At 54.7% G+C, this 13,756-nt stretch overlaps 1 protein-coding gene across 1 annotated transcript; it reads left to right on the top strand.

Moving 5' to 3' along the window:
• The first annotated feature begins 2,638 nt into the window (after nt 1-2,638).
• On the top strand, nt 2,639-12,810 carry Synpo (synaptopodin). The gene is given in 3 exon segments (XM_028890082.2): nt 2,639-3,074; nt 3,077-4,815; nt 10,215-12,810. Coding segments are annotated over 3 exon segments (2,718 nt in total). The 5' UTR covers nt 2,639-2,764; the 3' UTR covers nt 10,884-12,810.
• The last annotated feature ends 946 nt before the right edge of the window (nt 12,811-13,756 follow it).

Genomic DNA, 13,756 nt, shown 5'->3' with positions numbered 1-13,756 from the left:
GAACTTGGCTTTGAGCCAGGGGACCTGCTTCCAAGCAGAGCAGAGGAGGCAGACACTGTATGGTCCAAACATCCCAGACTTTCCCATGTGTGGAAGCCTGGTCTTTGGCTGTCCCAGGAGACTTGTCTGGCTAAACACTTCATGCTTTACAGAGTGGGTAACTGGGGCAGAAGAGGAATACCACAGTTGGGGTAGGCTCTGTGCCATCAACGTGGCATGAGGGGAAGCTACAGGTGTAGCAGATGGACAGAAGGATGGAGCCAGAAAGCCAGGAGGCACGGGTTGTACCTGGCCTCCATGGACCTCTCTGCTGACTCCAGCATAGGGGAGTGAGAGCTTTGCCCTGGGATACTCTCTGGATCTCAGTTTCCCCATCTATAAAATGGGATAGTGGTGAACCACCTATCTCCTCTATCAAGGCACTTGCCTCTCTCAGAGTCCACGAACTCTGAGCCAGGCTGGCAAGATGCCTAGAAAGACTGTCCCTGGAGACCCATCAGCCTGTCAGGCCCAGGGCTAATTAGGGTGAGTTAGGGAGGGAGGGCAAGGTCAGATTCCTCAAGAGCTAATTAGCTTCCCACAGTGGGGGAGGGGTTTTCTCAGCCACTGGGTAAGCTATGACCCTGGTCATAGGCTGATCCCTCCAGCTGCCTGTGACTCATCTGTCCAGGCATCTTTCTTTGTTTATTCATTGTTCAATGGCATTGGGCACCGAGTGTGTGCCAGCTGGGCGCCATGGACAGAAAGAGAAATGGTGACCTCAGTTAATAGGGGGCCGACCCATGACCTCGTCTTTGCCGTTTCCTACAGCCTTGTCCCCGAGAAAGACCCTGAACACAGCTATAGACTGACTCGGTCTTTGCCACCTGTAGCTGGGTGGCAGCCTTGTGCCTGTCAGGAATCTTGGAACTTCCTCACAGAAGTTTTTCTCTTCTGCGCTGCAGGCACACAATGGCTGTCACCCAGGGCACTTGGGGGAGCAAGAGAAATGAACACAGTGGGCCAGTGTGGCCACAGTTGATATCAGCCCAGGGTATCGCTTGGCTTATGTTAGAATGTATGGATTTTTAAGTAATTATCTTAATAAAAAATGAAGAAAAATTGGGGAAGGATGTAGAAGAAACTGACCGAGTGGTTTCTTGATTTGATGAGGTATAATTGGGGTTACTTTTTTTTTTTTTGACAGGGTTTCTTTGTGTAGTTTTGGTGCCTGTCCTGGATCTTCCTCTGTAACCCAGGCTGGCATCGAACTCACAGAGATCCACCTGGCTCTGCCTCCTGAGTCCTGAGATTAAAGCCATGTACCACCACCACCCAGGGTTACTTTTTTTATGTGAATGTGTTAACTTTTCCTTTTTTTTTTTTAAAGACAGGGTTTCTCTGTGTAGCCCTGACTGTCCTGGATCTCACTCTGTAGACCAGGCTGCCCTCGAACTCACAGAGATCCACTTGCCTTTGCCTCCCAAGTGCTGGGATTAAAGGTGTGTACCACCATGCCTGGCATGTTAACCTATTTTTAAAAAGAAGTCTTAGGGGCAGGTGAGATGTCTCAACAGGCAGAGGTACTGGCTGTGCAAGCCTGGTGACTGACTTTGATCCCCAGAACCCACATAAAGGTAGAAGAAACCTGACTTCACCCATTACCCTCTGACCTCCACATGTGCAGCGTGGTACACACTTCCCCACAATGATAAACTCAAAATACCTTAAAAAACAAATCTTAGTAGCATCTTGTGTAGAATATCAAGCAAATGACCATACTCTGAATTTGAAAGTATAAAGGACCCCCAGAAAGGACTATGTCAGGCATTCTGGGTTTTGCTTTGCACATCTGGGAATCTTTAGAACACTGTTCTTGGGGTTGGGGTCAGAGAGGTCATCATGACAAGGAGAGGCCCTCAGAGCTGGTCTGGAGGTGAGAAGACAAATCAGGGGATGTTCAAACACTTTAGTTTCAAGAGTGAATGCTGCTGAGGAAAAGCAGAGGTGTGACAGGAGACGGGAAGGCCCATCCAGGGAGAGCATGTTGTCAGGGGAAAGGCTGTTCCCAGCACATCCAAGGCCTTCCTTGGCCATGGCTTGTCTTTCTTCTTCCTTTTCCCCTTCTTTAGTGTAGAAGGGAGGCAGAGTTGGTATAAAACACTCTCAAGGGGTGAGAGTGGCCAGTGGCCAGGGGGACCATGGGAGATGTAGTTAGTGGGGTGACTCAGTTTGGAGAAGTACTGTATTAGCAACCCTTCCAGGGCAGTCCAGTGCAATGGTCAGACCATCCTGAACAGCGGGTCAGCATCGTCCTTGAATCTTCATGACAGCTGATTCTAGGAAACGGAGTAAAGATCAGATTTCAAAGGAATGGTCAGATGTCGGAGGGCATTGGTGACTGTCTGTCTGTACACCCGTTCACTAACTGGGCCTGTGTACTCTCTGCAGCATTAGGCCGGAGCACTAGCTTCACTGAAAAGGATCTGAAGGAGGCCAAGGCCTGGAGCCAGCAGATTGCAGCCCAGCTGACCACCCCTCCCAGCTCCAACTCGCGAGGTGTCCAGCTCTTCAACAGGCGCCGGCAGAGGGTGAACGAGTTCACCTTGGAGAGCCGCGGCCAGAGGCCACCAAAGCTCAGCCAAGAGGCCCTCCCGGCAGGGCATCCTTCGAGCCCCACAGGCCATGCCCCAGGGCTCAGCCTGAGTCCTACCTCTCCATCCAAGCCAGGCCCTCCAAAGCACCCCAGCCCCCGAACCCCGGCAGAGGGGTCTCTGGCCACATCATGGAGGAGTACTCAGAAGAAGCCAGTCTCCTGCGGCACCTGGAGAAGGTTGCCAGCGAGGAGGAAGAAGTGCCACTGGTGGTTTATTTGAAGGAGAATGCAGCCTTGCTAACAGCTAATGGGCTACACCTGTCCCAGAGCCGCGATCCCCAACAGCCCTCACCAAACCCCCCATCAACTGAGGTGCACAGTCCAGCGGCAGATATCAACCAGAACCCTTCCGCGCCCAATGCCACCGTCACCACAGCGGCGTCCAACAGCCACCACAACCAGCCCACCACCGATGTGAATCAGAATCCCCCGGCGACGGTCCCCCTGTCCAACAGAATTCATCTGAGGCACAGTGTCCCCCAAATGGCACACCTGATTCCAAACCCGGCACTCCCTGTGCTGATGGGCAGCCCCCGGTGCCAGCAGAGGAGGTACGATCCAGCATTCTCCTGATCGATAAGGTGTCGGCTCCGTCGTCATCCGCCACCAGCCCCTTCTCTAGGGAAGCCACTCCCCTCTCCAGCTCTGGGCCACCACCAGCCGCAGATCTCATGTCCAGCTCCCTGCTCATTGAGATGCAGCCTAGCAACCTAGTGGCATCAGCCGAGCAAGAGATGTCTGGACGGGCAGCTGTCACCACGCCCACTAAGGTGTACAGCGAAGTACATCTCACGCTAGCCAAGCCCGCCTCGGTGGTCAACAGGACGGCCAGGCCTTTTGGGATCCAGGCACCAGGGAGCACCAGCCAGATGGAGTACAGCCCCATGATGGGAAGACGGCATTTTGGAGAGAAGGCCTGGGCTCCCCCGGCTCCCACCATGGTGGACAGGAGTCCCCAGCCGCAAAGGCACATGATGTCCCGCAGCCCCATGGTAGAAAGGAGGCTGGTTGGGCAGCGAAGCCCAGTCCTGGAGAGGCGCCCCTTAGGAAGCTTCACCCCACCTCCCACCTACGCAGAGACTTTGTCAACAGCCCCCGCGGCTTCCCGGGTTAGGTCTCCCCCCTCTTACTCAACTCTGTACCCCAGCTCCGACCCTAAGCTGCCTCACGTGAAGAGCCAGGTCGCCCCTGCCAACAAGACAGGCATTTTGGAGGAGTCGATGGCCCGCCGAGGCAGCCGGAAATCGATGTTCACTTTCGTGGAGAAGCCCAAGGTCACCCCAAACCCAGACTTGCTGGACCTAGTGCAGACCGCTGATGAGAAGCGGAGGCAGAGAGACCACCACGGGGAGGTGGGCATGGAAGAAGAGCCCTTTGCCCTGGGAGCCGAGGCTTCCAACTTCCAGCAGGAGCCAGCAGCTCGGGACAGGGCCAGCCCTGCGGCCGCTGAGGACACCGTGCCCGAGTGGGCCTCCTGCCTCAAGTCACCCCGCATCCAGGCCAAGCCGAAGCCCAAACCCAACCAGAACCTCTCGGAGGCCTCGGGGAAGGGGGCCGAGCTCTACGCCCGCCGCCAGTCGCGGATGGAGAAATACGTCATCGAGTCTTCGGGCCATGCCGAACTGGCCCGCTGCCCTTCACCCACGATGTCCCTGCCCTCATCCTGGAAGTATTCCACGAATGCCCCTGGCGGCTTCCGAGTGGCATCCCTCAGCCCAGCGCGGACTCCGCCTGCCTCCCTCTACCATGGCTACCTGCCCGAGAACGGGGTCCTGCGCCCAGAGCCTACCAAACAGCAGCCATACCAGATGAGGCCTTCACTCTACGCTCTGTCTCCTGTCAAGGAGCCTGCCAAGGCCTCCCCACGCACCACCTCGCCACGCACTCCATCACGCACCGTCTCACCTCGGGCTGCCTCCCCGGCCAAGCCTAGCTCCCTGGACCTGGTGCCCAACCTGCCTCGGGCAGGCCTCCCGCCATCTCCTGCTCTGCCTCGGCATTCCCGCTCCTCCCCAGGCCTCTACACTGCCCCCATCCAGGACAGCCTCCAGCCCACGGCTGTGAGCCCCACCTACAGCAGTGACATCTCCCCGGTGTCTCCCTCCAGGGCGTGGTCTCCTCGAGCCAAGCAGGCGCCCAGGCCTTCCTTCTCCACCCGGAATGCTGGAATCGAGGCCCAGGTGTGGAAGCCTTCTTTCTGCTTCAAGTAACGCATCCCAGGGCCTGTCTTGGCTCAGGGCTTAGGGAGGAAGATAGGCACCCACGGATCAAGGTCTGGCGATGCCAACAGACCGTGGGTGGACCATCTCCCCACTCCGAGCTGTAGACAAAGGGGCTTAGACTCCATGTCTGGGTGGTGAGGAGGGTCATGGAGAAAGAATATCCCCAGAGGGTCCTGATAAGCAGAGATTCTTTCCCTGGCCTTGCAAGCTTCAGGGACGACAGTGTCTTGCTGGGAGAAGGCCCAGAGGGGTCCTCAAGGGGACTTCTGGAACAGACAGAGCCTTTCCGGCACCTGTGAATCTGCAAGTACTGGGTGTGCCTTACTCATAGGGCTCAGGCTCCTGGTATCTGGCTTCCTGCTTCTGGATTCTCACCTTCACAGGGTGTTGCTTCCCTCTGCCTTCTTCTGGACATTTCCTGTCTACTGCCTCAGAGAGCTTTGCCTGGCTCCACCTCCTCTCCCGAGTCCTCTACTGCCTGTGGACTTAGCATATCACTGTTTTCTGATGCTTGTCTTCCTGCTCTCTGGGACTCGGCTGCCTTCGTGCCCTCTCCGGGACCTGAGTCTACACAGGGAGGGAAACTCCGGGACCCCGACCTCAGTCCTGCTTCCAACTGCCTTGCCCTCTCGGTTCCGGGGTGAGGGGACATCCCAGGGTATCCCTGCGAAGAATGCCCTTTAGAGGGCTGTGCAGATACGAGTATGTTGTTAGGAGAGTGACCCTTTAGTGATATAGTGACCTCGGTCAAGGTCTCCCTGACCAAAATAAGCCACCTCAGTGCAACAGCACGAGGTCAGGAAGAGGCAATGGAGGAGCATTCTAGACTCACTCGCACCTCCCATTTGCTGGGTGACTTTGGCCAATCCACTTTTCCTTTCTGGGCCTTAGTGTCCCCCACGGACACAGGGTCTTCTAGTTGTGATAGTCATCGAAGATTGTGAGAACAGGCTGGTGCAGAGGTAAGGGGACTCTCATACAGAAAGAAAGTAGAAAGGATGGGCTGTTGCTGGGAGACACAGGAGTTAGCTCTCCATGAGAGTGGCCTGGTGAGGCACCATTGGAATGAGCTGCCGCAGCAGGCCACAGTCAGAAGCCTGGGCTGGGTCAGCTTAAGCTTGGGATCAGCTAGTGACAGCAGGAACATGGTACAGTGGCTCAGGAGAGAGGGACAGAATAGCTTTGAGGGAAAATCCTTGGACTTCGACGTGAGTTCTGACAGACTGAATGTGCACCTCGGGTCTCAGTTTCCCTGTTCACACAGAGGGTGTAGAGTCAGGTAGCCTGAGATCTCCACTCCATGCCCTCCTTTGAAGTGGCACAACCCCCCCCTCACCCCCAGAACTAGTCTTTGTTGGGGGTGAGAGCATACAGACACAAGAAGACACATTTACATGGAATCTTCCCAAGACTTGGGCCTAGGACCACCCACTTCCTCTTTCCCATCCCTATTTCTGGGATCCCAGAGGGGCAGGGGTGGTGGAGGCGGTGCCCGTGCTGGGCTGAGTGCGCAGTTTTCATGAGCTTTGGGCTTGTCTCCATGGGAACAGGGGTGGCTTGTCAGTGAGCTCATCCGCACAGAAGAGGCGGATGCACGTGGGAACTGTGAGTGAGCTTGGCTCCTTCAGGCCAGGTCTTCCCAGGAGCCTCTAGGAGACCCCCGCTCTTTTGCACCTGGGGTGGGGTTGGGGGTGGCCGTGGATGGGGGTGTCCGTGGAGGAGCCTGTTCCTCCAGCCTGTCACTCTTGCCTAGGCTGAGCTCTCTGCCACTCGGCTCTGTTTTCCTGTTCTCAATACACTCTGTCTCAAATCTGTCTCGCTTCTTTCTTCTGCGCTGTTGCTGCCGCCGCGGCGGCAGCTTGGGGCTCCCCTCTCTCCTCCCCGACTCAGGCCTGGAGGTGAAGTGGAACTGCTCAACTGCTGTGTGTGCGTGGAAGTGAGGCTGTGTCCCTGTGTGCTACGGTGCCAGCAGTGGGTCTAGATCTGCTGGTGTCAGCCATGTGCTGCCTAGGAACGAGGGTGCTTTCTCTCTTTTGCTCCTTTCCCGAGGCTAGCCCAGATTGCGTTGAGGATAGAGAGAACACACTGCCCGATGGCCCAAATTGGTTTGGAGTTCCTTTTTTTTTTTTTTTTTTTTTAAGATAGAATCTATAGCAGAGTCTGGCCTTGAACTCACGCTCATGATGATCCTCCTGCCTCAGCCTTCTGAGTGCTAGGACTATAATCATGAGCTTCTGTGCCTAGTTCTGTTGTTGTTTACTGGATTTTTTTTAATTGTTGTTGTTTTTTTTTTTTTTGAAACAAGGTCTCACTGTGTAGCTCTGGCTGGCCTGGAACTTGCTGGATAGACCAGGCTGGCCTTGAATTCACAGGGATTCACCTCCTTATGTCTCCCAAGGACTGGGATGAAAGGTGTGCCTCCATATGCCTAGTTCTGATATGGCTGGGTCTGTTTGAGGTGTGTGTGTGTGTGTGTGTGTGTGTGTGTGTGTGTGTGTGTGTGTGTGTGATCGAAATGTCTTCCACCAGACAATTCCATTTACTCTCCAGTCCCCACCCCTCTCCTTTTTTTTATCTAAATTGGACTGTTTCTCACATCCATCATCAACCCTGCCTGGCTCCCCTGGTGGAGAAGAAAACGCTATGCGATCAGTACCTGGTTCCTATGTGACTTTGCATAGCCCCTGCCTGTCTCTGGCCCTGGTTCTTCCAAATGCAATGACTGGGCTGCAGGAGGTAGCCTGGGAGTCCCCTGGCCTCTGGCAATACTGTGCTCACGGCTCAGCTTTTGTCTCCACCCCCTCCATGCAAAGGCCCTGCTGAGAGGCTGGGGTGACTGGCTGCTGCTTTCTGAATTTCCACCCATTGCATTTTCAAGGAGCTTGGTAGACACCGTGCGCTGGGCCCTTTGGCAGAAAGCGAACAGTTCTGCTTCCTTCTCCCTTTCCTTACTGTGCCCCCTCTGCCCCCACATGTCCTGAGACATGGCAGTTAACACGAGGTCAGGCCTGGCTCATCACCACATTTCGGCCTGTGCCTGAACCATGTCACTTCATAGTCCAGGCTGGATTTGATGACTTCCTTCTACTTGGTGGATCCAGCCGTCCCCTGTGTCCAGGAAAGGCAGAAACAAAACTTTAGAGACTTTTAGACAGTTCTCACAGCTCCTCCAGCCTCTTCTGGTTCTGCCTTAACGTTGACTAGGGCCAGGTGTGGTGGTGGTGCACATCTTTGATCCCAGCACTCAGGAGGCAGAGGCAGGTGGGTCTCTGTGAGTTCGAGGCCAGCCTGGGCTACATTGGGAGCTCTAGGACAGCCAGGGCCACATAGAGAGACCCTGTCTAAGACAACAACAACAAAACATTTGCTGACTGGCTTGGGTCATGAGCTCAGGGTGGCACTCATTAGACCATGGAACATGCCTGAGCACCTTTGACTGGCTTTTGGCTCTGAGACTTTGGTCTCAGCCTCGAGTCCTTCCTGTCTCACCAGGGGCAGGGACATCCCTTGAAGCTCTTCTCCACAGGCCTGTGGTATGCCTCCCACAGGTGACCTGGCTGGAGAACAGCTCTCAGGGACTCTGGCTTGTATAGGCACATACAACCCTGACCCTGGGAATAAAAGGGGGAGGAGGCCTTAAGTTGCTCCTTCAATGAGCTTGGCTATCCTGGAAAAGCCTCCACAGGTCCCTGCAGCATTACATCCCACCAAAAATGTTTTCCTTTTTAGTGAAAGGGCCCTGAGGTTGAACCCAGGTGGCAGCTGCTGCCGTGTGATTGGAGAATATATACCACCTGCCTCTATTGTTTTTTTTTCTGAGTGGGAGGGACTAAATTCTCCATTGGTTGGAAGGATGACTGGCAGATTACTGACTGGGTGAAAGAATGGATCTCGTGGGTGATTATAGATTTTGATTGGGAAGAAGTCATTGACTCTACCCGATAGCTTGGGACTGAGATGAATGGATGATTGCTAGTGAACATGGACTCAACTAAAAGCCCAAGTAGACTGCTTATTTCTGGAATATGGGTGAACAGCTGGATAGTTTAAGGTATGCGGGTACAGCCTATATTCCCAAGCCCTCCACTTTCAACTCCCTTAACACTGTTTGAGCATGGTGTAGCTTTGAAAACACACACACACACACACACACACACACACACACACACACACACTGGTGGGGGAGAGAACACAGTGCGCTGTTATTTACACCTCTTGGCTTCATTTTCATCGCTTATAAAATGAATGTGATAACACCAGCTTCCCAACTAGTCTGACCTAACCAGAAGAAGTGAGAGATGATGGATGAGGGTGACTCGTGTAGAGGGATAAGTACTCAACTAGGTGGGAGGTGCTTTTTAACCTCAGAGATGGTCACCACTCGGTTTGCCCGGAGCTAGTCTCACTGTCCCTCTTGGCAAGAAGTGCAGGGAGGGGGAGAACACTGACCAGAGGTGAGTGGCTTGGTTTCCTTTTGTGTTTCCATCTGCCGGGAGGAACTTCCTCTGCCGGGCACCCAAGGAAAAGAAGTGAGGAGGTGACTTCAGAACACAGTGAGGGCTGAAAGGGTCCTTCATGAGGCCTAATCTTAATAGTGGAAGTTAGTATTTTTAAATTATAAACTGGGCTTTGTGGCACATGCCTGTAATTATTCCAGCACTCAAAAGAGGTAGAGGCAGGATCAGAAGTTCAAAGTCACCCTCAGTTACATATTGAGTTTGAGGCCAGCCTGGGCTGCATAAAATCCTGTCTCAGAAATGTTTTTCTATATAGAAGTATGAAATTTGCCTGGCTATGGTGGAGCAGGCCTTTAATTCCAGCACTCGGGAGACAGAGCCAGGCGGATCTCTGAGTTCAGTTCGAGGCCAGCCTGGGCTAGCTACAGAGTGAGTTCCAGGACAGCAAGGACTAAACAGAGAAGCCCGACTTGGAAAACCAATATATATATTTAAAGTTACATTTTTGAGTAGATAAAACAACCTTATAGTTCAACACTCTAGACATACATAGGAAATAGTAACTTAAAAAGACGTGTTCCCACCCCCTGTGGCCGTGTGCGGTGTGCCTGCCAGAAGCTGAAGGCTAGATGGCTGGACGATTGCGTGCCCATTCCCTCCCACTAAGTGAGGGAGCTCGTCTCCAAAGCAAGCAGGGGCTGACCCCAGATAGCAAAGGCTTTTAAAGCTTCTGCACTGAGTAGAGCCACCTGAGTTTTTACACCAGGCACTACCTGACTTGGTTGGGTATCTTTCCCATCTCCGAATGATGGACAGCCATACTCCTATCTTTTCCAAAACCCTGATTCTGGAAGACCTGGCACTAAACCTTCCCCTTGGCCCTCTCTGCTCTCTCCCCAGGACCGCCCCGAGAGCCTGCCCACGTCCCCGCCCTGGACGCCGGGCGCTTCCCGGCCCCCCAGCAGCCTGGACGGCTGGGTGAGCCCGGGACCGTGGGAGCCGGGTCGCGGGAGCAGCACGAGCAGCCCTCCGCCGCTGCCGCCGCCGCCGCCGCCCATGTCCCCCTCGTGGAGCGAGCGCTCGGTCTCCCCGCTGCGACCGGAGGTCGATGCGCGGCCCCCCAGCCGCCAGCTGCAGGCGCTCCTGGCGCGCAACATCATCAACGCGGCCCGGCGCAAGAGCGCCTCCCCGCGGCCAGCGGCCGCCGAGACCCTGCGGCCCTTTTCCCCGCCGCGGGGACCGCCGCCGCCGCCGCCGCCGCGCATGCGCTCGCCGCAGCCCGCCCGCCCCGCGGGCACCTTCCGCGGAGCCGCCTTCGCCCCCATCCCGCGGAGCCCGCTGCCCGTCGGGCCTCCATCCTGCGCCAGTCCCCGGAGTCCGCAGGCCACGCCGTCCAGGCCTTTTCCCTACCGCCGCTCGCCCACGGACTCCGACGTGTCCCTCGACTCTGAGGACTCCGGGCTTAAGTCGCCCGGCATCCTCGGCTACAACATCTGCCCTCGAGGTTGGAATGGCAGCCTGAGGCTCAAGCGTGGTAGTCTCCCCACCGAGGCCTCCTGCACCACCTAAAGTTTCCCCACCCCGGGAGAGCCGAGCCAGAGGAGGCACCCAGCTTGGGGTACCCCAGCCCCGGGACCTCAAAGGGTCTGACCTCATTGGACAGCTCCAGAGAAAGTGGTCAGGGAAGGAGAGCTCTGGGCCTGGGGACCAAGTAGCTAGTGACTCAAACTTGGGCTCTAGCCCTTGGCTCTATCATTCATTTGTGTGACCCTGAGCAAGAGCCTCCTGTCCCTGCCCCTCAGATTTGGCCGATGCAGTCTCCAGACATCTTCCCCTTCCATCCACACACTTGTGCCTTGGGGAAGGCAGCTCAGCTCCCTGCCCCTGGACCTGCATGCAGCATGCCAGGCTTCCATGTTCCTCCCTTACTCTGTCCTCCGTCAGCCTGGCAAATGAAGTGTGTGTTGAAAAGAACCTGGGCCGTGACCCATGCATGCCCAGGCCCTGGCTTGACCACCCAGCTCCTGGCACCAAGTCCTAGGCCAGAACAGCTGTTTTCCATCTCCTCTCAGACCAGCTCTATTTTTATCTGGTGACCTTTAGAGAGATCTCCCAGGCAAGCTCAAGGTGCCCTGCTGGGCCCCTCTGGGGAGAAGGAGCTGGAAGATCCTCCCCAGGTCCTGCCATGCTGCCTTCTCTACCACAGCTCAGGGTGGCCAGGGTATCTTATGGCCAGGGCAGAGCAGTGTTCCCTGGGGCCATGGGTCTCAGACCTCTGCCCTTCTTGGCCTGTTCATGGCAAATTTCGGGTTTTTCAAAGCTGGCGAGAGAAGAGATGGCAGCCTTACGTGGCTGCCCCCAGTCTGTCTTACCTATTTGGAAGGAGGTCCTTGTTAACAGAATATGTAAGTCTTGGCCAGGATGCATAGAGGAGACTCCAGTATTGGGTAGAGTTGGCTCCTGACCTCTGAGGATTCTCACCCTGAAGTGCATCCCATAGTATGAGAAAGTGGGGATGAGGGTGGAGGACCACAGGGCTTGAATTCAGAGACAAATAAACCTGGGCGGAAGGAAAGGGGTATGCCAGTATGGGCCTGTGTTTCTGGCCACCAAGTGAATGTCTCCTTCTTTCAGTCTCAGGCCTTGGCCTAGTGTCTATACCATGCCCAGAAGAGTCGGCACGGTTATATTCATTTTTCTTCACATCTCACTCTGGCCTAGCTCATGCCTTTACCCAGTGGCCTTGAGGAGCCTGTCCCCTAAACTTCAGTGACTCTGATTCCAATCCCCAAGAATGACATTGGGAAGAATGTAGCTGAGGTACGTGGTTTTCATTGTTGGCTGATGGTACCCCTTGAGGTTCAGAATATCAGAATTCAGAATCTTGGGTACCGGTGCTGGAGTTCAATGAGGTGCAAATATGTAGGTGGAAAAAAAAAAAACCAGAATGTTGTTAAAGGCAAGGGATGATGTGATTTGGGGTAATTGGTAGATTTCCCCACACATTAGGGTGATCTAGAGCCCCTAAGTAAGGCTAGGGGAAGCTAGGGTCAGGATGGAATAAAGTCGGGGTTGGGATGGAGTGCATTGGAACAAAGGGGTGATCTTGGCAGGTTTGTAATGGCCATGGGTTAGGAACCAAGCCCTACTGGGAAGATGAGAGGGCACTGAAGTCAGTCAATAATAAATGAACACATTTACCAAAGCTCTTACCTGCTGCAGCATCCCTTGAAGCTAACTAAGGAGTCCCAGGCTAAGGATGCCTTCCAGAGAAAAGATACTTCTAGACATCTAGCTGATGCTGTGGCATAGATCGGCTTCTACCTGCATTTCCTCAGAGAACCAGCAGGAGGCAGCCTTGAGAAACGACAGTTCTGAGCTGCTGTTCTGTCATAGTGACTGCCTCCTCCCTGATGTTCTCCAACACACTAGAGCTTGCCTGTATCCTGCCTCGTGCCTCTTGTAGAATTCAGAGCAATAAATGCTTTCTGCATTCCTCTGCCTCCTGTGTCATTTTTGCCTTTCAGGAAGCCTTTCTCTTCCTCCCAAACATACATCAGTCTGCAGAATATCTGAGACTCATGGTCTGGGAGTTTGGAAGTCATAAGACCGGGTGGAAAAACTTGGGACCACAGAAATCCTTGGATTGGAGCCTAGGGTCTGTCATTGATTAGCTAGGTGGATCTGAGGACACCATTCCTTCCCCATGTCTCTGCTTCCCCATCTGAGTGATGGGACAGTTGATCTAAGTGGTGTCTGCTACAGGATGCTGTTGCTGTCGTGGGCAGAGCCACGCTGGGTCAGGGTCCAGTGCTCAGCTACCACTTCATTGAAATCAGGATTCCAGGATGGGACAAGAGTCTCCAGGGGGAGGTTCTATGTGAGTACAGGCAACTATAGTGAGACCAGGGTCATCGGGCCCAATTTCCATGGGCCAGCCTTGGCTCAGAGAGAGTGATTGTGTTCCTGCTTCTAGATGAGGACATCCCTTAGTCCTACCCTCTTAGATTCAGGCCCAGCAGAGACTGGGTTGAGCAACCCAAGGGGCAGCAAGCTGAGTTCAGAGCAGAGCCCAGGATGCTGTCCCAAATGGGCATCAGAAAGGTCCACTGGGGCCATCTGCAGTGACAGACTCAGGTGTTTGCCACCCTGTTTCCAGGGAGCTCTTGCTGTGCCCACCCTTCCCTGGGATTGACTTGTGTGCCTCTACCAGGTCACAACTTCTGCTGGAACCTGAGTACAGTCAGTATCTGACTGCCGACTGGTGACTTCACTCCCTTACCTCTTGTCCAGTGCTCAGTGCCTGAAACTAATTCATCCATGATGGAATGAGCTCACCATCTGACCCCCCTCCCCCTGCTCCTCCCTTCCTGCACCACCCATTACCAGACCACCTCCAAGATGTGGGCATTATTCAAGTGCCCCTCAATACCCCCACCTCC

This window comes from Peromyscus leucopus, chromosome 19 (genome assembly GCF_004664715.2).
Source record: "Peromyscus leucopus breed LL Stock chromosome 19, UCI_PerLeu_2.1, whole genome shotgun sequence".
In the NCBI taxonomy this organism is placed as follows: domain Eukaryota; kingdom Metazoa; phylum Chordata; class Mammalia; order Rodentia; family Cricetidae; genus Peromyscus; species Peromyscus leucopus.
The sequence above is the reverse complement of the archived record's forward strand: the minus strand, read 5'-3'. Positions and strand labels throughout refer to the sequence as shown.